We start from the raw sequence: 27,233 nt of genomic DNA on the forward strand, positions 1-27,233 counted from the left end.
GACCTTGTACAGTCCACTCTATCAAATATCATTGAACTTATGGTACAAATTCAGGGGCCATCTTTGCAATATGCATAAAAATTTTGTTCAGTAGAATAAAAATTGGGATGGGAACTGTTATCCAAGTTAAATAAATGCTATTCGCTATCAAATTCTGAGCCATCCAATGAATTCATACTCTGACAGCCAAAGCAACATGCTAAGAAAGTGTAATGATTAGTGATTTGCGTACTTCACCATGCGTAACAGCTTGTTACATGTTCTATTACAATATCTGAGAATTTTGGTGTAAATAATTGGCTTGCAGAACTGTATTTACGTAGATGGATCATTTCTGAGACTGGACTGCCTGTTAAAATGAGTATGAAATGACCAGACCAGAAACTCGCAGAGCAAGTGTAAGCAATTTTGAATATAGTAAATAGGTTCAAAACAATTACAGTATTATAATGTGTACACTAAGAAGAATGTGCACAAGATGAACAGATTATGAAATTTAAGCTTTGGAGAATGACTGTTTTGCAAAGAAAATAATTTCACACATTTCAGTTTCAATTACAATCTTAATAACTCACATTTTTACCTGACACCAAGAGATTGGAATCAAGAGGAACAGACTATACCAAAGGCAGTAGGGAAGATTGGGGATAACTACTCATATCTGTAACAAGTGTCTGATAAATCAGGTATACCTTCTGAAAACATGGAACTCAAATACAGATCTGTGGTGTATAACAATAGTGGCATAAATTGAGGATTGACTATTAAACACAACGATAAGAAGATCCTTTGTGAGAAAAATTATTTATTCCAACGTTCACCCTTCTTTTAAAAGCATTCTGGGTTATAGTTTCAAGGTAGTGAATTTAAGAGTAAATGGCTGAAGGGTTTTTTTTCTTTCTGTGGTAGCTTGAAAAGTTATGACCAAACAACCATTCTGTAGCTTAATATAAACCTTCCAGGAGTGAAGAACACTGACAAGTATCCACAGCTGGGAGCCCAGCCTGATACCCTCTCCCTCAACCCCTCCATGGTCCAGGACACACTTCAGATTTGTACTTTCCAGCTTTTGCTCACACACTTGCATGCACACACATTCTCTGTCTCATCCAGATTCAGTATTAGTGGGATCAATGTTCCATTTTGGACTCCAAAGCTACAATTTCCCTGCTGTGATGAGTAACCCTAAACTTTGCAAACCCAACCTTTAAAAATGGTTGCCCTCACTTCTAATTTTTGGTTTAGGGTTGAACTGGAATGGGAATCAGGTCAGGCAGCCTAAGAAGAGCCTAACAGACTGCCAGGTCCCCATGCAGGTTGGGTGGAAAGCCTATCAATGAGCTCTAGCACTGTGGTTAAAGTTTAAAAATAAAACTTGAAACAGAAAACATCCCTCTGCTCTCATCACTTCACATCATGCCCTCTATGCCAACCCATACCTATACAGCAAACCCTATACTCACCTATCTATTTCTCTTCATGTCTCCAAACATTCCCATGGCCTTTTATAGCAACCGTGCCAACTCATACACCCCCACCTATTTTGTCCTTCCCCCTCAGGGGCCTGTTACCCAGCATGGGTATTAATCAGGAGGTAACCCGACAGAAAATACAGTTTATTGATAATGTCCCTGTTTAAATAAGGACTCTCTCATTGATACAAGGAAACTGCCAATAATTGAAATTGCTTCAACTAATTGCACATGTACACAAACATTTCACTCAAGTACTGTGATGTCTATTTAAACAAAAGCAGCTGGTGAAAATTTAAGTTCAACGTCTCATTTAAGTGGTTAATCCCTTCTGTCAACAAATATTTCCATTAAATAGGTAGTTAGTGATGTCCATCAATAGGCAGCCCACTGTAAACACTGTGGAAATAAATCATGCAGCTCAAATCCTTTCATTGTTTCATTCGTGCAGGCACTTTGAAACAGCTAGTACAGTTTTATAACTCCACTTTTTTGGGAAAATGTCTTGACATTTTTGCCATCAGCCTAGTCCCCAAAGGATACCCGATGCACCTGCACCTTGAAAACAATTTCTCACCCATATTCCCAAAGTGTCCCATGGTCATCAGCTCTCCAAAGGGTTACCCTGCGTATCTAAAAGAGACACTGAGAACAGACCCGTTCTGACTTCATCTAATCTCCAGCTTTGGGTTCCAGACACTAAGCACTCCAAACTTCAAATGACCAGCAGCCTCCAGGAATCACAGGGTGAATTATGGCCTGTCCCCAAGAAAATTAGAACTGTTAAGTTGAAAGGCCTAACTTCGGGTTTCCAACTTCTTCCAGTATTTTTGCTGCAACAAAGGTGCTCTATGTCTCAGCAAAAATTGGGGCCAAGTGTGGCATGGGGCAAGTTTGAGGTCGTGACTTTCACTTGTGGCCTCAGCGTGTTTTCTTACGCAGGGTTGGGCTTTTCAGCTCATTGCATATGCACTGGAGTTATGCCACAAGTTGAACAGTGAATCATACAGAGTGGGCAAAGGGATTCTTGACTCTGCTGGTCCTGCAGGCTTTTGTTTGCTGACAGTGTTACTCACTGTGGTGGTCGCTGGAGGTTTCTTAAACAGACAGAAACCACATCCAAGATTCAGTGACAGCTCGCTAAAGGTTCTACTTCAGACCAACCACAAAATAAGAATGGAAGCAGAGAGCCCTCCCTTCAGAGCCAGACAGCCTTGAGCAAGGTCACTTGGCAGGTCAGTGCCAACGGCCCACACTGGAGAACCCTGACTCCGTGCAGAAATAGGATGATCAATATCCTCTTCTCCACACTGGTAAGTGCCATGGTCTACTTATTGCAAATTGACAATCAGAAGGGCATCACTAGTAAAATCTTACCACTGCCCCAGCATGTCACATAATACAATCACTCAAAACTCTCAAGTATTTCATGGATGATGTGCCCTACTGATAGCCACCTCATGCATTCAATGTTGTAACAGATGAAGGGTGCTCATCTTCGTACTCAGTTAATAGGGAGGGCTCAGGAGCTGGTATTGCTCTGCATGTTCCATCAAACTCCTCTTTCTGCAGGACAGGATCACCCACAACAGGACAGAACAGGCTTGCACAGTGGAGCGGTGCCGAATATTCAGACTATCACCCCATTCAAAGAGTGGGCTGCAGAGCAAACAGGGGAGAGTTGTGACTGTTCCTCCACAGATAGTGAAACATGAATATTACAAGAAGCCAGGTGAAAGGTTATAGTCAGCTATTCTCAGATGTGCAGATGGTGTGAGAAATTTGTATGTTTACCAACCAATTCTTCCTCTTCTGTACTACAGATACCACTGGTCACCAGTACAGAATGAAGCACAAGATGTCATAACATCCCCAATTAGCAACACTACCTCCAATGATGATGTCTTGGAAATCTCAAGGTGCACTGGTACATAATTCACCTGCATCCTCGGCCACCACTGAGACATTCACTTTGATGGGTCCACTATCTAGAGTAGGTTCAGGGTCACAAACTGGTGAGCATATCTCTGGCTTGAATCCAACAGTCAGTGGAAAAAGCAACATCCAAATCTGACACTCAGGTTAGGCTGAGCTCGATACAAATAATATGCCTCTGTTTTGAGCCATAAGTGACAAGTAGAGACAGGCAGAAAAAATCGGGTAGCGATGCCAGAGGCTGTCAGTATCGAGAGCAAAATATAGAGGAGACCATCATTAATGTAGTCATTGCCTGCTGCATGGAAATGGTGGTGTTTTCTTTGATACATACATCAATGGCAAGGCAAGGGGGCACGTGGCATCTTGACCTCACTGCAAGTACTTCTTCACCTCAAAGAGGGAAGGAGGAATAAGCAGGCACTCAGAAGGAGCAGTGTTAGAACTTCATCTTAGGAAACTCCAGAGATATTTCATCTCCCCTCTGCCATGGACTCCTATTGTCTGCAGCAGGTCAAACCAAGGAGGCTGCACGTGAACCTGCGCAGGAGATTCACAGCAGGCTGGGGCACCCTCAACTTCAAGCCTCCAAATGACATACGCAGAAGATATCACAGTTAGCAGGGCATAACAATCAGTAGCCTTCACCTGAGCTGAGAATGTCAGACCAGTGACCAGACAAAGTGATAGCAAAAAAAAGGCGATATTTTGGAGGACACATGGGTGGCAAAGGCATTGATTAAATGTACTTTGCCTGCATATCTATAAACATATATTCACTTGCACAGTGGTAAACTTTACCATAATCTCATTAGGCGCTAGGTTTTGATGTGGTTGGTTGAGGCATCTGTCATGTCAGTAGGCAACGCTAGTGTTCCAGTGAGACACCCCCGAGTGTCTCAGCAAAGACTGAACCGAACATTTGGCGATTGCAGTCAAGGCTCACGAGATATATTTCAGTGATCTTGCCTTTTTCATCAGATCACAGTTAGTACACTGGGGCCTGCCCGAGAGTGCAACATTGCAGACAACACAGAGCCAATTTAAGTGAGTAATGGAGAAATGTGAATGGTCAAAGATATCTTGGAGTGCAGGTTCCTTGAAAGTGGAGTCACCGGTAAATAGGATAGTGAAGTCAGCATTTGGTATGCTTGCCTTTATTGGTCAGTTCATTGAGTATAGGAGTTTGGAGGTCATGTTTTGGCTGTACAAGACATTGGCTATGCCACTGTTGGAATACTACATGCAATTCTGGTCTCCCTGCTATAGGAAGGATGTTGTGAAACTTGAAAGGGTTAAGATAAGATTTATAAGGATGTTGCCAGGGTTGGAGGGTTTGAGCTACAGGGAGAGGCTGAATAGGCTGGGTCTGTTTTCCTTGGCTGAGAGGTGACCTTATAGAGGTTTATAAAATCATGATGCATGGACAGGGTAAATAGACAAGGTCTTTTTTTTCGGAGGGGGGGGGGGGGGGGGGGGAGTCCAAAACTAGAGGGCACAGGTTTAAGGTGAGAGGAAAAGTATTTAAAAGTATTTAAAAGTATTTACCTAAGGGGCAACTTTTTCATGCAGAGGGTGGTGGCTGCATGGAATGAACTGCCAAAGGAAGTGCTGGAGGCTTTTCAATTACAACAATTCATCTGGATGGGCATGTGAATAGGAAGGGTTTAGATGGATAATAGGCCAAATGCTGGCAAATGGGACTAGGTTTATTCATGATATCTGGTCATCTTGGACAAGTTGAACCAATGGGTATGTTTCCATGCTGTATATCACAATGATTCTATGATTCTGAAGGATGCAGGAAGGAAACATTTATTTACCTCTATATTTTGGGCTGTGTTGCCAGGCCAATAATTTTCAGAATAAATTGTAGGCAGAACACTACTAAGCTATGAAGGACTTTATTCACTTGGAGGGATAAGAAGGAAGTGATTGACTTGTCCAGTGCATAATGATAGGATCATAGTCAGCAACAATGCTCAGTCAATATAATGGTAAAGGAACTAAATGTTTCTCTAGGACTTTTGGTACGGTGAGGAAACAAGGTGATTAGTTACATCGTCCAGCACATAGGAGAATTGAGGAGCATGATCCAGGATACATATGCCCTAATCTGCCTCTTTTTAACTAATCTGCTTAAGTATGCTTTGCTCCAAGAACCCATGGTTCCACAACACACTCTCGTACAGCTACACTCATGCACAATTAACACATATCTCAACCAATTATTCTAAAATTAGTCTGCAATAAAAGGTTTTCATAGCCTTGGGTGCCTCGTTGGATCATTGTCCTGGCTTCTTCCAACCTATGAGAGATCTCTTACTCCTGTATCTTGTACTCTTCTCCCAAGACATTTTCCACTTTGGTGAGGACATGGAAGGTACAGCATGACACAATGTACACTCTCTTGTGTAAATTGCAATGCATTGTCTGAGTGCCTCAAGCACTGGAATCTTATTCTCCTGTGGTCTTTTCAATAATTGTCCTTGGGGTGGCATGCGTCATACTGTGCCTCTCCTTGGCATCAGTCTGAGCATTCCTGACAGGTATCATCAGCCAGGTCCAAAGGAAATAGCCCCAGTCTCCTAGCAATTAGCCCTGTAGATAACGTGGGGCAATAACAGTTTCACCAACCTGTGAGTGCTCCACAGTGTAGGATTTGTGACAGACCCTTTGGATATAGTGCACAGCTCTGGAGCATTTGGCTGCTGTGATCACAGATCTACACATTCAGAAACTGGCACCCTTTCCTACTGACATACACAGCTGGTTGTTGCCAGGACACTCACTGCAATGTGGTTGGAATTGATTGTACCCTGCACCACTGGGAAACCTGTTATTACAGCAAAGCCCAATGCCATGACTAATTTGTGCACTTTAGTGAAAAGGGCATTGACCACCGCTTGGATTTATTAACAAATGCAAAAGTCCCCGGTGGTTACCTGAAATAATCCATTTGCATCCTTTACATGTACCAAGCATAGGATTGCTTCCCACTCCTGTACTCATTCAGCAGCTACAAATGTAGAGACAACACCTTGGGAGATGCTGAGACACATTATGCATTATTTGTCAGTTACTGTTGCTCTGACCATTGTCCCTCTGAAGATTGGGCCACAGCATTTGGGTGTTGTCGCTCTTCTTCCTTCCAATGGTGCTAGTTCCACCTCAGTAGCAAAAATGACCAAAAAGGAGGTCACGGTCAATCTGTGTCATTGTGATTAATCGAACTTTGCTACAGCGAGCCTGGAAATCTAAGTTATAACTCAAAACACAGAACAAAAAAAAAATCCTCCTCACATTTTGGGGATAGCTATTTCGAAATTAAAAGATAGACTGTCTGAAGATGGTGACATTTACTTTTCATAAAATCATAGAATCCCTAGAGCGTGGAAGCAGTTCATTCGGCCAATCAAATCCACACCTACCCTCTGAAGAGAATCCCACCCAGACCCATTCCCCTCTCCTTCCCCGTAACCCTGCATTTCCCATCTCTAACCCACCTAGCCTGCACATTCCTGGACACGATGGACAATTTAGCATGGCCACTCCATCTGACCTGAACATTTTTGGACTGTGGGAGGAAACCGGAGCACCCAGAGGAAACCCATGCAGACACAGGGAGAACATGTAAACTACACACAGACAGTCTCCCAAGGCCCAAGGAGTTGAACCCAGGACCCTGGTGCTGTGAGGCATCATTCCCATCAATCGCACCAATGTGTTTGTTAATTTCCCCATTTTGTCTGCTGAGCCCTAACAATCCAGGTCCCAATGCTCCCTGACACTCTAGCCTCCCACTGACAAGACTTGAACCAACCATACAAGACTTTACATTCCCTGAGTCTGACCTACCAACTTCCCACCCTACTACATCCAATGCCTCCACCACATATACCATACATCAGCAACACTGCAGAACATGAGCTTCCTGCAGCAAGTGCCACACCCTAAGCAGCTTTCCTGTCATGACTCCAAATGCCCAAGATGTGACAAAAACTACTGCAAGTTCTATCCTTGCACCCTGATAAAGACAGTGCTGCACCATTGCCCAACTGACCCTTTCCCAATTGTACTTTAACATGACCCTGAGCCATAGATCCCTTAGCCCTTTGGACTTTAACCTGGCCTGTAGATACGGCCAGACGTCTTCCCTTCAAACCTTTGAATATATTTGGAAACCTTATACCACAACTCCATACAAACATACACGCCAGTTATAACCAACCAATCGGCTCCCTGAAGGGATGGAGTTTTTGATTGCGTAGAAGTTATTTGGGAAGCACTACTGAATTCTAGGAAATTATGCTTTGAATGAGAAGCTATTGCACGCAGATAACCTTCCTGTGGTTGGGAAGGTCAGGCCACCCATTAATCTTTTATTCCACCTTTTCATTGTAAAAGTTTATTTCAATGGCAAGAATTATATTTTGTGGCTAACTCTAATTAAGTTCATACGCCCCACCTCATTCTTTTCTTGTCTCCTTCAGGACTAGAATATGCTACCCAGTGTTTTACTGAATTGCTAAATTGAAGTGCAACCAGAACAGGAAAGCTATACCTCTACTAAGACATACATGTAATTAAAAAATTAGGTAGATTGAAAAGGGAGCTCTACAATCAAGATTTAGGATTTTGAAGTGAACACCACTGTAATATTGTTCAAACACTGGGCTCTACCTGATGTATACAATGTAAGTACATTTTTCCAGGTTATAAAAAAAGTCCTATACAGCTAACATAATAAGTACTAAGATAAAACCTTTAGATAAATTTGTTAAAAATGCCTTATACTAGGAGTAGAATTATTTTCCATGATCTTTACTTATAAGGATATAAGTCAAAGTCAATTCAAAACAACTGTTAAAAAAAAAGTCTTTCACACTCAAATTAATGATATGTTGTCCCAGAAATGATTGACAATTAGCCATGCATTTATCTTGTTTAGAGATCACTACTGGTCAACTCAAACTGTAAAATATAAAAGTTTGTCAATTTTCTGTTTTTTTTTAAATATAAATGAGTATTAGGACTGCTGAGATAAATAAAAAGAACTAAAAAATCCATTTGAAATTTACTGAACATTTTGCATCACAATTGCATTGGTTAAACATCACATGGTTAACTTGAATCAAAATGCAAACTCTCCTTTTTTTCATGCATTCACAATTTTTAGTTCAGCTTCATATTAACAGAAAATATTTTACAATAATACTACAGAATTAAGTTTTCTGTTTTAATAATATTCTAAATATACTTTCTATAAAGCCTTTATACTTTATTTATTTTAAGCCATATATACCACAGATATGAATTTCTTCCATAGCATTAGTTAAATTTATTCAATAATGCAGAATGTGGACAGGATCCAGGGAGAATGCAGGTGGCACAAAGAAATTTATAATATAAAAACAGTGATTGCTTCAGTTCTCCTGCTTGTATTTCTAGACAGACCAATAAACCCTACTAATACCTAGATTTACTAGAAAATTTCTATTCATTTCTTTGCATAGCAGAAACTAAGCTAATAAAGTCCCACCGAGAGCACAGTCAGGTTAAATCCCTCAACCACTGAAAATGCTGGCTTGCTAAATCTCACTTCACTTTTCTATTCTGCCAACCACTTAGGGCAGAGCCCAAGGGAACTCTGCAGTTTATCCCTCCTCACGCAATGTCACAGACAGAAGCCTGAGTGGTCCAATCAGTGCTGAGAAAAGAATAAAACTAAAAAGATTAAAACACAGATGTTCATGCATTTCAAATGCATCGTGCCCTGTGGTCTGTTACTGGGGCAACAAGAGACCACCAATGTGCATTTTATTGGCTTTATAAAATGGATCACATCATTGTAAAAGTATTGCATGATAATAGTGAAGCTTTTGCTGAACATTTTTGCACATCAATATTATAATTGCATTTTCTATATACAAATGGTTATTAAAAATTTAATAATCAACCTCAAAATGAAAACTGAAGATTTTTGTTTTTCTTTATATTTCCATCATAGAAATCAAAATGTCCCCCATTTTAAATGCAGTGACTAAATTGCATTAATTATAAACTGAATAATAGATAGTATTTATTTTGTTTAATGCATGCACAAACTAGTAAACCTGCAAACAAAAACAAATTATTATTCCTGTTCTCAGTACTTTGGTGCCAAGTGAAATATAGCACTAAGGAAGGTGGCTGTTGGACAGAACACAAACACACACATCCTCAACAATATCAATAAACCTTTAATCATCTGGGCAGATATAACAGCTTCACCTTTCCAGCACCTACAACCTCGGATTTCTCCTCTAATCCAAGCAGGATCTGGCAGGCCCAGGCCGGTCAAGGGAAACATCACAAGTCTCAAAGGACTACTGTGGTTCAAGTGTTGATTTACAGAGGGCCAGCAGAACAGATCAATAGAAGAACAGACTACATTCAAACTCACAGGAGAAAGCGAACATGCTGAGACAATAATTTCCTGGGAAAGCTAAAACCTAATGAGAATCAACTCTGTCCGTTTCATTCAGACAACTAACCTCTTTGTGGTCGATGGCTTCCTGACTGACAAGAACCCAAGGCCTCTTAATAGGATTTCCATATGATTTTCAACACCTGCCTAAAAAGTTATTTGTTGATATTCAGAGCGAGCTTCTTGATTCAGACATCTGCTTGTATTGCGATATATCTTAGGAAGCAATCTAGAAAGCAGTTTTGCTGGCATGGCAACATGGATTTTCATTCTCTCCTTTAATGCATAAAGTACAGCATTTCTACTCTTGACTCTAAAAAGGCTAAACTGTACTAATCTGGAGAATTGCTCATCAGTTTCAGTTGTTTCTAATATGGAAAACAAAATACTTTTTAATTGTTACTGCAATATTTCAAATTACATTATTAAATTAAATCAATACATCACCAATGCAGTATACAACTTAAGTCACTGATTTATTTGCATATTCTAATAACTTAGTCAGGAGCTAATTGTCCCATCAACAATTAAAGCACCTACAGGTTCTGTGGGATGTGTGCAGCTAAAGGTAAATTAAGTATAAGTAGTATTAAGATTATTTAAAGTTAATTTTAAAATCCTAAGTCATCGTCATATAATTAATCATTATGACAAGTTAAAAATTCCACAAAAATGGTTTTTACTAGTGCCCATATTTTTAATACAATAAAAATATAATTAAGAGACTGACAGGAGCAAATAGGGAAACAGCCCATTAATAAAATAAATCTTCAAATACATAATGGATTAAATGACCAACAAGGGAGTCAGAGGTTATCTGAGGTAGACAACAATGTGGAATCGAGGCCAGAATTAGATTATCCATAATCTTGTTGAATGGAACACCAGGATCGAGAGGCTGAATGATCAACTCTTACTCTTAATTTGTATGTTTGTAAGCAAAACCTGGCACAAACTCAACAGGCTGAATGAGATTAATTTGTGCTGCAACTATTTTACAATTGTTTGCTGCTCTACAATTACGAATTGTTAGATGTCTCCTTAGATAATTACAGATGTTTGGCAATATCCATAAAATGTATTAACTGATCTACCTATTCATTACAAATTTGAAAGCTGTACCATACAAAATTACAGCAACTTCTTTCTCACCAAGGGACAGGCTACTAATTCTTTTTTAAAGTAGTATTAGAAAGGACAGCTTTCCATGCAGTCGTTTGTGACAATGATTGGGGGTGGTGGGGGGGGAACAAGGGTCAACTTCCAGCTTCCAAAATGTTTTTTCAAATTTGAATACCAAAATGCTACAGTAATTGAAATGTGTCATAATTCGCATTAATTAATCTTAAACATTCTTGCCTATTTCAGCCATCCTTATAACCTATTTAATTCCTCAGAGGTGCTGGCAGGCAGCAACCCCTGTAAGCAGAACTCACTCTCCTGAGAGCACTTCTCCATTCACAATGTCACTGAAGGAGCACCATTTAAACTCAAGATTTCTATTGAATTTTAAGACAACTATTGCCATCATAACAGCTTAGATGAGCCTATTATCATAATTGTTGAATTCCCTCCTTCAGCAGCAGGGTGAAATACCTCTTTAAGAAGAACGAGAAACAATGCATGTCTGTGTAGTTCAGGGTGTTGGCAGAATTGAAATACAGATACTTTTAATTTTCAAGTAGAAGTTGTTTTATGAATAGCTTTTATTCAATTGCCTTTTTCTCCTCATATATGGCGGAACTGTTCATATGCTAATCTTAAATATATTTTTGTGAATCTTCTCTTTTACAGTTAGCACAGCCTACACTGATTGATGGCAATTTTTACATGCACTGATTTAGAAAGTGTATGTGAAATTGAAGCCTGAAAACTGTGCATATTATGTAAAAGTGTGTTGTTTTAAGAGCAAAATTTCAATATTTTTAGTTACTAAAACAACAATGATAAAAGGGATCACAGATAACCAATAGAAATGAGAGATTTTGACTTTAATAAAAGAAGTTTCCTGTGGGTGTGTTACACCACTGTAAACCATGATGTTGTTTACCGCTAAAAGAAAAATAATTGTACTTATTCACCATTATATTTTGTGAAAGAAACTAATCTCATTGTGTGAAACAATTAATAACATTGAAAGTTATAAATAAAACAGAACCTAATAAATTGTCAACTTCAATTTTCTATCCACGAGAAGGTTGCAGTGGTTTGATTTGTAGAGAAAAAAAAATTCTATTATGCAAGTGTTTTTTTTCAAACAGTACATCAGACAATCAGTACAACACCAAACTTTACTTGCTGCCATTATATCCTGCACTAATTGTTGCCAATGTAGCCTTTACTTTGCACACTAATGGCTTTCAAAGGAGCTATAAAAAATTTCAAGCATCATTAATTTAAATTTGCACTGAAATTTCCCCTTGACAAAAAGCCAAAATTGATGATTATTTAGAGCACGCGTAATGCCTGTTTGCACATAAGTAGAGGAGAAAAGGGAAAAATTAAATGCAAGAGGAAATTTATGTCATGTTTATTACCTGTTAAATGTTAAAGAGCATTATCCTGTGTGAATAAATTATCTGGTACAAGAATACAGAGTGCAGCTGTTGGGAATTGTCACATTCTAGCGGTTAAACATCAGTATTAGTCACATGGTATAAAATCATAAAAAAACCTCTCCTACACAGAACCACTTAAGAGACGACAGATCAATAAAACAAGAGACTAACTGCTACTTTGTGCATTGCTGAAAACATTTAAGGAAATTAGTTAGCTATTGTATCTGGAAATGCTGGCAGTAAGCTTTTCATCCTAAACTAAATCATTCTGATGAATATCAAACTTTCTGAAAGCAAAATTATTTTCTTTATAACTATAAAATCAGCTGTGATCTCTATCACTTAAAGCTAAATTTATACCAGTAATTTTTTTTCTTCGCAATGGAACTATGTGATAATTCACATCATTTGAGAGAGAAGCAAAAAAAAAAAGAGGGGCAGAAAATTCAGGTTGGTCTTAACGAAGCCGCATGCTCTCTTGGAAGATTATTTTGCATCACCAGCTACTTCTGATGCAGCCGGAATCGCATATTACGTTGAAAAAGGTACTATGAGAGTGTCCCTTAGCTGAAATCGCACAACCATGATATCAAGTAGCCCTTCCAGTAGTATGGGGCCCAATGCCCAACTTGTGCACAAAATAGCCACACCATTTTGTGAAGCTAATGATGTGTTAGCAACACAAAAACTAAAACATGAGATGAGGGGAAAGCTCTAGATCCTGCATTCCACCAACTTTCCTATAGGGTTCAGTAGCTTAAACACTAAGTCAAATCCATGGAAGAAAAGTAGAGGGTTTTGTAATGCGGATGCTAAAATGTATGCTAATAAATTCCATTTACAGACCATATGAAAAGGTACTTGAAATTGCAAGGGGAAAACAAAGCTCTAAAAAAAATTCTAAAAAGAAAATGTCAGTATTTTGACTATTTAATCAAAGCTGAAACATGACAGGAATCTCTTCCAGAAAACAAATTGGAAGGCAGCAGAAAGAGACATCAACTTAGTTGGATGATGTGTATCACTGAGAGGTGCAGCCAAGAATTAGAGGGTGTCTCCAAGCAACAGCACCATTACCATCCATTCAAAAAATTTGCTTTGCAATCAACACAGATCAAGTCATTAGCTATACGAAGAGGCCAGTATGATTGCTACCTAAAGTTTCAGGCACACAACTTGAAGATATGGAGGTTTTGACTAATCTCTGCTCGCGTAAAGTCTCAGAAAGTATTCTGAAGTTGTCATGATGAGCTCCTAAATTTGGTAGAGACTGTAACTGATTTCTTACAGAAAGGGCAGAAGATTTGGTGCAGACTCCATGGAAAGACTGCAACAGGTATGCTTTACTTAAATTGCCTCTGAGTTTGCAACACAGTAGGGAGACAGAGAAGAGACTGCAGAAGGTGAAACTCTGTGTAATGTCCTCTGTCAACCTGTGGATCATGAGACAGGGGTATTGGTGATTAGTTCTCTTCTGGATTTTCTCATCTTTGCCCTCTGTGGTCCTTATAGTGAGACAGCAGAAGTGCAGCAGCTTGATATGTTGTTAGAAATGGTAGCAGATGTTGGAAGAACCCTGTTCAAACATTTCCAGGTATGTCTTTTCCCGTGTAATGATTTCTTGTAAAATTTAACTTTTGCAACCCAAAAATGGACTTGGATAGTCCACTGGTTTGAAACACTTATTTTTGTATCAAGAGATCAAGTCCACCCACGTTGGTCTCAACAATCAACAAATAACTAGAATATTGCTGAATGCATTTATCGTGTGATCATCAGAACTGTTTGCAAGAAATACCAAAATAAATTATCATGAGATGATTGTCAGTCATTATCTAATGGGGCGGGCGGGGGGGGGGAATTTCAAGATTAGGGGGCATGTTTTTAAGGTGAGAGGAGAGAGCATTTAGAGACACGAGGGGCAATTTAGTTTTACACAGAGGGTGGTTCATGTGTGCAATGAACTTCCTGAGGAAGTGTTTGTTGTGGGTACAATTATAATGTTTAAAAGACATTTGGATAAGTACATGAATAGGAAAGGTTTGGAGGGATATAGGCCAGGAGCAGGCAGGTGGGACTAGTTAGGTTTGGGATTATGTTTGGCACGGACTGGTTGGACCAAGGGTCTGTTTCCGTACTGTATGATTCTATGATTCAACGGATAGCACTCTGACCTCTAAGACACTTGCTTACAAGTTCAACTCTCAATTCAAGGCTTGAGCACAGAAATCAAGACTGACACTAAGCACGATACCAAGTAAATACTGCACTGTCAGAAGCAACATCTTTCAGACCATATGGTAAATCCAGGCCCTATTTGCCCACTTTTTCCAGTGGATGCAAAAGATTCTATGGCGCTTTTCTGAAAAAGAGCAGGAAACTTACCCTGGGTCTTCTGGCTATTATTTATCCCTCAATCAATATCACGAAAAACATTATCTGATCATTATCATGTTCCTGTTTATGGCAGCTTACTATGCACAAACTGGTTTTTCACTTCCTTTATGACAACAGTAACTATATTTCAAAAATAATTCATTGGCTATAGGTACGTTGGCCAATTAAGTGTCTATGAGGAATTCTGTCTAAATGCAGACTCTCCTGTTAATGCGCGATGGTAGGGAGACTGTTTGACAGTATACTAGTCTGCATGCCCATTGGCATTTCCAGTATTCAATACCAAGGAAGCCCTCATCCAAGTCACGTGCAGTTGAGTCCACCTGCGATCACATCCTCTAGAGAAATGATATGATCATTCTTTATCCCTGATTTGTTTGCAGCTGATAAACTACATGCTGTTCCTACCTCTGTGCCTCTAGGGCCAGTATCTAGCCAGATCACGTGACATGGCTTATTCACTGTTACTGAGCTTCTGCTCTCTCCCTTCCTCCTGAATGTGCTGTGAGGCTGAATATGCAGCAGCTCTGAGGTGCCAGAAAGCAGAGAAGCAAAAAGGGGCCAATTGGGTAGTAATCAGGCATTCGTCGTCACATCCATCTGCAACTCACACATGGAAGTGAGATGGGAATTAAGGGGCAAATTGCCGAAACATGCCATCATCCTAATGCAACAGATTCTACTATAGCCAGTCCCATGATGCAGAGCGTCTCGTTTGCAGCACTCGGGAAGATGAAAATATCCCTGTACTGTACCCATTCTGCTCGATAACTCTCTTACTGCATGCTGCTTTGTCCTGCAAGCAGGAGAGAAGAACAAAGAAAATTAAACAGCACCATGATTAGGTGCAGTACCTCCCATATAAAGATGGTGAGAGGTGGGTGTAAAGTTGGCAGCACTGGAAGATCTGTAAGAATTAGCTGAAATAATTGGATGTTAGGTGTGAGTCCTAAGTGCCAGGGACTGAATGAAGGCAGTGTGGTACACTACGCAATGCAAAGCTGGTGAACTGATGAAACAGGAGATATCATGTGAAGACAAATTCACTGATCTTGAGCATTCAGATGAGGTCATTAGACTCCTTGTAATAGTGCTGCTGGCTCCATAGGTCCAAACACCAGGAATCAACCTTTCCGACCATCTGCTCCCAATGCCTTTCCTCAAACCCTAGGTGAAACACAGTGTCTTTCTTCTTGAGCACCTCCATCATCAAGGCTCCCAGAACCTTGTCAAATATACAGGAACTCTATCTCTGTCCTGGTTTTCCATTTTACCTGTTCACAATTGTAGCAACAGTATTCATCAGCAGCCTCTTATAATTCATCAAAAACTTCCTGTAAGAGGGACAGACTGTCTCCAAGAACAGAAGGCTGGCTATACAACATGTTTTTATACCTTGCTGCTCGACTCCCACCTGAACGAAGAGAAAGCCAATGGAAAGCAAATTTGCTGCAATCGAGTCAATGAGGTAGCTGCTTACCTCATTACAGGTTTGGTCTTGATGCAGGCATAGCATAGATAAATCTTTAGTTGATTATGTTTTGGGACTGCAGAGGGTGCAAAGTAATATCTTGAATTTTATAGGGATCATTCAAGCAATGTGAGAAATTTCCATATTTTAATTATTTTTTGAGAAAAGATAACATTGCCTCAAGGTATATTTGCACAAAAAGGTAAATACAGGTGTGCAGTAATTGACCAGTAATTGAAGAATTTGATGGGCATTAACTGGGGATTCTTCTGAGCTTCTGCAAAGAGTAACAGATTGAAACTATGATAGTTGGTTGTGAAGGTGCACATTTAAAACACTAATCTCTGCAAATAATAGATTGTTGAGCATGTAAAGACATGATTCCAATTCTTTCCTCACAATGTGATAATTTGGATCAGAACATGGAAGCAGGGAATGGTTGTTTAAAGGCAAATATTAGAAACTAAGTAAGTAAAAGAATTTCAGGCATATAATAGAACTCTCAGCAGTCATCGTGGAGAGAAAGATGGGAGAAAGCAAATTAAAATTGACAGGTCATGATTAATGCAGACTCTGCAAAAAAAGATGAGTGAGAAAAGGTCATGTTTTGCTGTTGTCCATTTGGAACAAATGCTAGAGAGAAAGAAAATTTCTAAAATTAAATGAGGAGAATTGAGCCACTGACTGCCAGATGGCTTCACTAAAAGAAACATATGCAGACATAAAGCATTAGGAGTAAGGAAGAATAAGAAGAGTATCTGTTATTGTAATGCTTTACAGAGGATAAGGAAACGTTTTTTGTATTTAATCTGAACTATTTTGCAAATTTTGGTTGTACGTATGAACTCTGACTATTTAAGTAGAGAGAAGGGAATCTGTTAATTCATTCACACAGTTTCATGCTAATTAAGCTTTTAACTGTGTTCAGGTGATAAGTATTAACAGTGGATTTACCTCGGCTCTTCTATATAGGAACAAACAGAAACTATAACAGATGGGTTTGGAGGCGTATGTTTGTATCATATATCACTGAAAATAAAAGCTTATAAAATGCGTAAAGATTGTGATCCAGTACTATCGTTCATCAACTCTAGATCAGAATGCCAACAGAATCTAAGGATAAAGGGATAGCTATTTAGGACTGAGATCAAGAATAAATTTGTCACCAGAGAGTAGTGAGTCTGCAGCATTCTCTGCCGCAGAAAGTGGTTGAAGCCAAAACACTGAAGGTTTTTAAGAACGAGTTAGCTATAATTCTTAGGACTAAATAGATCAAAGGGTATGGGGAGAAATTCGGAACAGGTTACGGAGTTGAATGGTCAGCCATGATCATATTGAATAGCTAAGCAAGCTCAAAGGACCAAATGGCCTTAACGACAGCAGACAAAGTGATGTTTTTTGGACTGGAGACCTATGACCAGTGGTGCTCCACAGAGATCGGGGCTGGTTCCACTTTTGTTTGCCACTTATATTAATGATTTAGTTGAGAATATAGAAAGCCTGGTTAATAAGTTGGCATATGGCACCAAAATTGGATAATGAACAAGGTTATCTAAGAATACAAAAAAATCAATTGGGCTGAAGAGTGGCAAATGGAGTTTAATCTGAATAAATGTGAGGTATTACATTTTGGTAAAATAAAGACAAGACTTACACAATAGAAAGCAGGGCATTGGGCAATGTTGTAGAACAGAGAGACCTAGGGTTCAGATCCATTCTTTGCTGACGTTTGCTTCACATATAAATAATATGGTTTCAAAGGCATTTAGCATTTTTGCCTTCATTGCTCAGACCTTTAAATATGGGAGTTGGGACATTATGTTGAAGTTGTACAGGACATAGGTGAGACCTCTTCTGGAGTACTGTGTCCATTTCTGGTCACCCTGTTATAGGGAGGATATTATTAAGCTGGAGACAGTTCAGAAGAAATTTACTGAGATGTTGCTGGGAATGGAGGGTTTGAGTTGTAAGGAGAGGTTAGATAGGCTGTGACGTTTTTCACTGGAGCACAGAAGTCTGAGAGGTAAACTTTTAGAAGTTGTAAAATAATAAGGGTATGGATCAGGTGAATGGCAGGTGTCTTTTCACTAGTTTTGGGGATTTGAAGACTAGGGGGCATATTTTTAAGATGAGAGGAGAAAGACTTAAAAAAGACAGGAGAGCTTTTTTTTAAAAGCACAAAGTAGTCTGAGTGTGGAATGAACTTCCAGAGGAAGTGGTGGATACAGATACAGTTACAACATTTAAAAGACATTTAGATAAGTACATGAATAGTAAATGTTTGGAGGGATATAGGCCAAGCCCAGATGGGACTAGTTTAGTTTGGGATTATGGTCGGCATGGCCTGGCTAGATTGAAAGGTCTGTTTCTGTGCTGTATAACTCTATGGCCTACTCCTGCTCTTAGTTTTTATGTTTCTATATTCTAGTAGTATCATCTCTTTTGTTTTACAGTCCTCCTAATTCTATTGTAACTATAAACTAACTTATAGTGATGCAAGCATTTAAAGGATGTTGAGCAATTCTAAACACACAATGTTGAAGTAGTGAAAATGATCTGACAATTAAAATGCAATCAAATTACTACCTAACGAACATATGAATCAATAATCTGAACTAGCTAAATTCTCATAAAAGAGCCAATAATTATCCGTTATCAATTATTTTGGTCCACTTATTTTGCTGAAGCATCATTTTCAAAGCTGTGGTTTAGACCACAAATACTGCTGTAAATTTTGACTCTTTCAGATTCAAGACCCAGAACGTTTGGATCTGGGAGACAATGACCAGGACAAATGCAGATTGAATGATCAGAATTTAGCAGTGGGTCCAAGTTCCACCAAATTCTACCCCTTCTTCATAAATCCTGCTGGGAGCTGGCAAGGTAGTTCCTTAACATTACATGCTTCTGATCTCAGAAGTGGCAGGTATCACCCAGAAGATCCATATTTAAATGGACACACAGTTCCATCATGTTGATTGGGACTACTACTGTGTTGAATGGGCAGATTTCAAACAGACTTAACATTTCAAAACTGGATATCCACGTGGCACTGTGACTGTAGCAGCAAAACTGAATGCAACCTCAAATGATAGCCTCATGGGCTGGCATGTTTCCCATTGCATTATTACCATAAAACTGAGAAATTAATTATGGCTCAATGGAGAGTGCAGCAGGATATGTCAGAAGTGACTCCAGGCATACCTGAAAAAAAGGTACCAATCTGATGAAACTATAAAAAAGGGCTACTTGTGTGTCAAACAGTGGAAGCAGCATGCGACAGACAGAGCTAAATGATCCCACTACTGACACATCACATTTAAACTCTGGAGTTCTGTAACATTCAGGTGTGAATGCTGATGTGTCATTAAACAAATAATTAGACGAGGGTCCACAAATATCAACATCCTTAAATGACAAGATTAGTCCAGCACATCAGTGCAAAAGACTAGGCTGAAGCACTTGCAATCATTTACAGCCAGAAATGCTGAGGCGATAATCTATCTAAGCAGCCTGCTTAGGTCCCCAGCATCATTGATGCCAGTCTTCATCCTGAATTTATTTCAGGTGATATCAAAAAAAGGCTGCAAACATTGGATACTGCAAAGGCTATGGGCTCTGACATTCTGGAAATAGGAGACTTGTACTCCAGAACAAGCCACACCCCTATTCAAGTGGTTCCAGTACAGTTACAATAGTGCGTCCACCCAACACTGTGTAACATCGATCAGATATGTCCTGTCCACAAAAATCAGAAACAATCAACGTAGCCAATTACCACATCATCAGCTTACATCTGATTATTAGTAAAGTCATGAAAGAGGTCATTAACGGTATTGTCAAGGAGTACTCGCACAACATTAACCTGCTCACTGATGCAAAGTTCAAATTCGACCATGGTCACCTGCCTCCTGACTTCATTACAGCCTGGGTCCAAACGATGCAAAACCCAGGTGTATTTTAGAGATGAGCAGATAGTAACCACCTATGACATCAAGGCAGAATGTGCCTCAGTATGATTAATACTGGCAAAATTAAAGTCAATGGAAATGGTGGTGGGGAGAGAGATCGCTCCACTAATTGGAGTCATGCCTGGCACAAAGGAAGATGGTTGCGATTGTTGGTGGTCAGTCATCTCATCTCCAGAACACCTCAAGGTAGTGTGCTGGGACCAACCATCTTCAACTGCTTCATCAGCAATCTTCTCTGCATCGGAAGGTCAGATTAGAAATAGGGATGTTCGCTAATGATTACAAAATGTTTGTTATCATCTTTAGATCAGTCATGTCCATTCCCAGCAAGACCAAGAAAACATCCAGACATGGGCTCATTAATGGCAAATAGCATGTATGCGCCAGACAATGACCATCTCCAACAAGGAATAATCTAACTATCTCTCCTTCACATCCTGATGAAGGGTTATGCTCGAAACATTGATTGTCTTGCTCCCCAGATGCTGTCTGACCTAATGTACTTCTTCCAATCTCACACTTTATTGGCTCTGATTGTTGAATCCTGAACAACTAACATCCTGGTGGGGTTACCATTGATGGGAAAGTGACCTGAACCAGCATATTAATACAGTAACTACAATAGCAGATCAGAGCTTGGAACTCCACAGCAATTAACTCACCTGCTGTCTCCCAAAGCATGCCTATCATTTACAAGGCATAAGTTAAAAATATTTTGGAATATTCTCTACTTCCTTAGCTCGATATGTTCTACCAACTCGACATCATTGAGTAGGGGCCTACTTGATTTACTATCCACCACCTCACACAGTGACAACAACATGTACTCTAAATAAAGATACCCTGCAGCAACTGTTCAAGGCCCCTTTGACAATACATTTCAAAACAGTAAATAATATCACTTGGAAGGACAAAGACAGCAGATACTGGAATTCTCTAACACAGATGGCTGGGGAAGTTCAGTCTTTGAGTGTGTTTAAGATAGAGAGTACTAGGTTTCTGATTACCTGTGGTATGCACGGTTATGGAGATGAGGTGGGTAGAACATAGAACATAGAACAATACAGCACAGAACAGGCCCTTCGGCCCACGATGTTGTGCCGAACATTTGTCCTAGCTTAAGCACCCATCCATGTACCTATCCAATTGCCGCTTAAAGGTCACCAAAGATTCTGACTCTACCACTCCCATAGGCAGCGCATTCCATGCCCCCACCACTCTCTGGGTAAAGAACCCACCCCTGACATCTCCCCTATACCTTCCACCCTTCACCTTAAATTTATGTCCCCTTGTAACACTCTGTTGTACCCGGGGAAAAAGTTTCTGACTGTCTACTCTATCTATTCCTCTGATCATCTTATAAACCTCTATCAAGTCACCCCTCATCCTTCGCCGTTCCAACGAGAAAAGGCTTAGCACTCTCAACCTATCCTCGTACGACCTATTCTCCATTCCAGGCGACATCCTGGTAAATCTTCTCTGCACCCTCTCCAAAGCTTCCACATCTTTCCTAAAGTGAGGCGACCAGAAGTGCACACAGTACTCCAAATGTGACCTAACTAAAGTCCTGTACAGTTGCAACATCACTTCACGACTCTTGAATTCAATCCCTCTGCTAATGAACGCTTTTACACCATAGGCCTTCTTACAAGCTCTATCCACCTGAGTGGCAACTTTCAAAGATCTATGAACATAGACCCCCAAGATCTTTCTGTTCCTCCACCTCACTAAGAACCCTACCGTCAACCCTGTATTCCGCATTCTTATTTGTCTTTCCAAAATGGACAACCTCACACTTGGCAGGGTTGAACTCCATCTGCCACTCCTCAGCCCAGCTCTGCATCATATCTAAGTCCCTTTGCAGCCGACAACAGCCCTCCTCACTATCCACAACTCCACCAATCTTCGTATCATCTGCAAATTTACTGACCTACCCTTCGACTGCCGCATCCAAGTCATTAATAAAAATTACGAACAGCAGAGGACCCAGAACTGATCCCTGCGGAACTCCACTTGTAACTGGGCTCCAGGCTGAATATTTACCATCTACCACCACTCTCTGAATTCAACCGGTTAGCCAGTTTTCTATCCAATTGGCCAAATTTCCCTCTATCCCATGCCTCCTGACTTTCCGCATAAGCCTACCATGGGGAACCTTGTCAAATGCCTTACTAAAATCCATGTATACTACATCCACTGCTCTACCCTCATCCGCATGCTTGGTCACCTCCTCAAAGAATTCAATCAGACTTGTAAGGCAAGACCTACCCTTCACAAATCCGTGCTGGCTGTCCCTAATCAAGCAGTGTCTTTCCAGATACTCATAAATCCTATCCCTCAGTACCCTTTCCATTACTTTACCTACCACCGAAGTAAGACTAACTGGCCTGTAATTCCCAGGGTTATCCCTATTCCCTTTTTTGAACAGGGGCACAACATTCGCCACTCTCCAGTCCCCTGGTACCACCCCTGTTGACAGTGAAGATGAAAAGATCATTGCCAACGGTACTGCAATTTCCTCTCTTGCTTCCCACGTAATCCTACGATATATCCCATCAGGCCCGGGGGACTTGTCTATCCTCAAGTTGTTCAAAATGTCCAACACGTCTTCCTTCCTAACAAGTATCTCCTCTAGCTTACCAGTCCGTTTCACACTCTCCTCTTCATCAATACGGTCCCTCTCAATCGTAAATACTGAGGAAAAGTACTCATTCAAGACCTCTCCTATCTCTTCCGACTCAATACACAGTCTCCCACTACTGTCCTTGATTGGACCTACCCTCGTTCTCGTCATTCTCATGTTTCTCACATACGCATAAAATGCCTTGGGGTTATCCTTCATCCTATCCGCCAAAGATTTTTCATGCCCTCTCTTAGCTCTCCTAATCCCTTTCTTCAGCTCCCTTCTGGCTATCCTGTATCCCTCCACTGCTCTGTCTGAACCCTGTTTCCTCAACCTTATGTAAGCCTCCTTCTTCTTCTTTACAAGACATTCAACCTCCCTCGTCAACCAAGGTTCCCTCACATGACTATTTCTTTCCTGCCTGACAGGTACATACATATCAAGGACACGTCGTATCTGTTCCTTGAAAAAGTTCCACATTTCCACGACATCCTTCCCTGACAGCCTATGCTCCCAACTTATGCTCCTCAGGTCCTGTCTTACAGCATCGTAATTACCCTTCCCCCAATTCTAAAACCTACCCTGTTGCACGCACCTATCTCTCTCCATAACCAAGGTGAAAGTCACAGAATTGTGGTCACCATCACCAAAATGTTCACCCACTAACAAGCCCATCACTTGTCCCGGTTCATTACCGAGTACCAAATCCAAAATGGCCTCCCCTCTGGTCGGACAATCTACATACTGAGTTAGAAAAGCTTCCTGGACTCACTGCACAAACACCGCCCCATCCAATCTACTTGATCTAAAGAGCTTCCAATCAATATTTGGGAAGTTGAAATCGCCCATGACTACTACCCTGTGGCTTCTGCACCTTTCCAAAATCTGTTTCCCAATCTGTTTCTCCACATCTCTGCTGCTATTGGGGGGCCTATAGTAAACACCCAACAAGGTGACTGCACCTTTCCTATTTCTGACTTCAGCCCATACTACCTCCAAAGGCAGATCCCCCTCAAACTGCCTTTCTGCAGCCGTTATACCATTTCTAATTAGCAATGCCACCCCCCCCTCCTTTTTTACCACCCTCCCTAATCCTACTGAAACATCTGTAACCAGGAACCTCCAACAACCATTCCTGTCCCTCTTCTATCCACGTTTCTGTGATGGCCACAACATCGTAGTCCCAGGTACCGATCCACGCCTTAAGTTCACCCACCTTATTTCTGATACTCCTTGCGTTGAAGTATACGCACTTGAACCCATCTCTGTGTCCGCAAGTATTCCCTGTCAGTGCTACCTTCTTCACAGCCTCCCTACATTCTTGGACATCCTGATAAACAGCTAGCCTACTTGCTGGACTACAAGTCCAGATCCCATCCTCCTGCCAAATTAGTTTAAACCCCCCCAGCCCCCGCCCGGGTAAAAGGCATTACAAATTGTTCCATCAGTCCTGAGTGCACTCAACCATGGGGCAGGCTCCGGTTCTCATATTCCGGCATGAACATACAAATAAACAGCAGGGTCATCTCTTTAGTCCCTTGAGCCTGCTTCATTCAATGACATCATGGTTAAATGATTGTGGCCTCAACTCCACATTTATTCCTACCCAAGGAACCTTTAACACTTTTGACAATCAAGAATCTATTTACTTCAGTCTTAAATATATTCAAAGATTCCTGCTCCACTGCTCTCTGGGGAACAGAGTTCAACAGTTTTAAAACTTGATGTTCTGAATTACAGTCATATCAACTTAAAATGTTATCCCTGTTTCACTCTCCACAGATGCTGCAGGACTTACAGAGCTCTTGTGGCATTTTTGCAATAAACGACATTATTTAATTTATCCCTTTGAGACTCTATGTCGCCTTCACAACTTATTTTCGTATCTAAGTTTGTGTCATCAACAAATTTAACACCGATACTTCAGTTCCTTCAAACAAGTAACTATTATCAATTGTGAATAGTTGAGGCCTCAGCACTGATCTCTATAGCACTCCACTCACCATATCTTACCAAGCCAAAAATGCTGCTGTTATACTTATGTTGTTTCTTATTGACTAATCAAGCCTCCACCAACACAGCCATACCCCCTATGTTATGAACTCCCATGACAAGATTGTCCCCAGTCCAGAGCTGATCGGATTTAATTTGATTTATTGTGGTCACATGTATGTTAGTACAGTGAAAAGCTTTGTTTGCGAGCAGTACAGGCAGATCATAGTAAGCAGAGCAGTTGCTGTACCAGGCCTTTATGCACCGGATTGCATGCTTTCTTTGGTGCATTTGCAAAATTTGATGAAGACCCTTATGAACATGCCAAATTTCCTAAGCCGCTTGAGAAAGAGACATTATTGTGCCTTCTTGACCATTGCATCTACATGGGTCTGCAAACTGTTTCTCAACAGCCAAACCCTGGCACTGGGCTGGTAACACAGCCCTCTGGATTCCTGCTGAGCCGCATAGAACTACATTGGTTCCCAACATCTCCTCCACCAACCACTCCCAACCCCCACCATCCCCCAGTTGGCTATCCTCTCCCATACTATCACTATATTCTGATTAATTTCTCCTACTGAAATGGTTTTCAATGCAATGGTGCCTTGATCAGTTTGTTCATCCACGCACAGACTCAAGAACCTCAAACCCATTGGACAAGTGCAATGGTTAAGTTTCTTCCCACCTATCTGGGGTCTGAGTCTGCCTCACTCACAATCACTCTTTCCTGTCCTTGACCACTAACTAAATCAGCTTCCCTTTCCTCAGAGGTGTGACTACTTTCTGGAACAAAGCGTCTCAGTAACTTTCCCCCTCCCTGATGTGTCAGAGCTTGCAACTCAGCCCTTTCAGTGAGTAAAACTGGAGCTGAAATTCCTTGAGTCACAGACAATTACTGCAAACATGTTTCTCTGGATTACAGTAGATTCCAGGAGATTGCGCAGCCTGTAGTCACAACACATCACCTGTCCTACCACTTTTATTGTCTTAATTAAACAATTGATGTAATTAATTATTAAATAGCTTACTTATTCGTCTCACTTTCACTTACTGCACTAGTTTGAACCTCATTTATTCAGTAAACCTCAGAAGTTGCTCTGCAATCCACACCCTCATCCTGACTTGGAGTTTTACCACTGTCACTGGAAAACCCTGGAAATCCCTCTCCAACAGCACTGGGAGGGCACTTGCAATAGATGGTCTGCATTGGCTCAACATGCAGCTCACCACCACCTTCTCAACAGCATTTAGGAATGGCCACAAAGATAAGCCTTAACAATGATGCTGATTCCCTTAAAGGAATAAAACAAATATGCAAGATGATCAGGAAGTTCTCCAGTACATTGCCAAAGATTCTTCTCAACCATTAAAAAAAATTGTTATGCCTAGAAATGGGCTGTGACATTTGTCTATTTAACAATTAATTTATCTCAGAAACAAAACCATGAAAATAAATAACTTATTCTAAAAGGGCTTTGCAAAGCACTGAAGACAGTGAAAAGATGCTTAACAAATACAATTTTTTCAAAACTACTTATATTTTACATCTCAAAGTAGTAGTCACGTTTGATCAAACACCTACACTGAAACAATTCTTTGTACTGGAAGATTAAATAAAATTCTGGTTAACTGCTTTGTTTGGCCATCAACTTTGTCAATTAAAAAAGCAAGCTCGAGTCCTGAAGAAGGGTTGACTTCTCCACCTCCTGATGCTGCCTGGCTTGCTGTATTCTTCCAGCTTCCTGCTTGTCTACCTTTGTTACAATATGTAATGCAGCATCTGCTCAATATGCTCCCATCTCTGGCACATAAAAACCTAAGAAAAGCTAAGTGTTCATCTTCCATAATGTCAAGCTGGCCTGGTTTCCAAGGCCCAGCCTCAAAGGTACGAAGAACAAATATCTATTTCCCACTTACCATCAACATGGGTCAGAAGAATGGTGGTACACTATAAAGGAAAGGTTGATGCTTTGTGATTGTAGATTTCTCTTTGAGGAACAACAGTTTCTAATTTCAGCTTGAAAATGAACATATCTACAAGCATGGTTTTAAAGATGATATTTGCTATTGTATCGATCAGTGCATTCTTGTTATTAGTACTGCAATAATGTCAAAAGGTATAGGAACAATTAACTAAAAACTAAAAAGAATAAACAAAGTAAGAAGTCATCAATGGATTTTTTTTAATCCTTTTTGTGAAATAAAAACAGAGTTGTAACTTACCTTTACTGAGTCTCTGTCTGTTCTCATTTAAGCCACGTCATGAGAGAATGAATGAAGTTGCAAGCAGGTACAGATCAAGAACAAGTAGCAACAGCAGCATTCCGGTAGGGTGGAAGGGG

The 27,233-nt window shown here is 40.4% G+C and overlaps 1 protein-coding gene across 11 annotated transcripts in view; it reads right to left on the minus strand.

Annotated features, from left to right (window-relative positions):
• LOC122561155 (transducin-like enhancer protein 4) overlaps nt 1–27,233 on the minus strand; it is a 221,979-nt gene that overhangs the window by 59,135 nt on the left and 135,611 nt on the right. For all 11 annotated transcript variants that reach the window (XM_043712657.2, XM_043712648.2, XM_043712664.2 and 8 more), the window contains one exon: nt 27,115–27,131. In XM_043712657.2, the coding sequence (XP_043568592.1) occupies nt 27,115–27,131 (17 nt within the window). The remainder of the gene's footprint in view (nt 1–27,114; nt 27,132–27,233) is intronic.

Source organism: Chiloscyllium plagiosum, unplaced genomic scaffold (assembly GCF_037043375.1).
Source record: "Chiloscyllium plagiosum isolate Xiang-an unplaced genomic scaffold, Cpla_swu_hap1 HiC_scaffold_2, whole genome shotgun sequence".
Taxonomy (NCBI): domain Eukaryota; kingdom Metazoa; phylum Chordata; class Chondrichthyes; order Orectolobiformes; family Hemiscylliidae; genus Chiloscyllium; species Chiloscyllium plagiosum.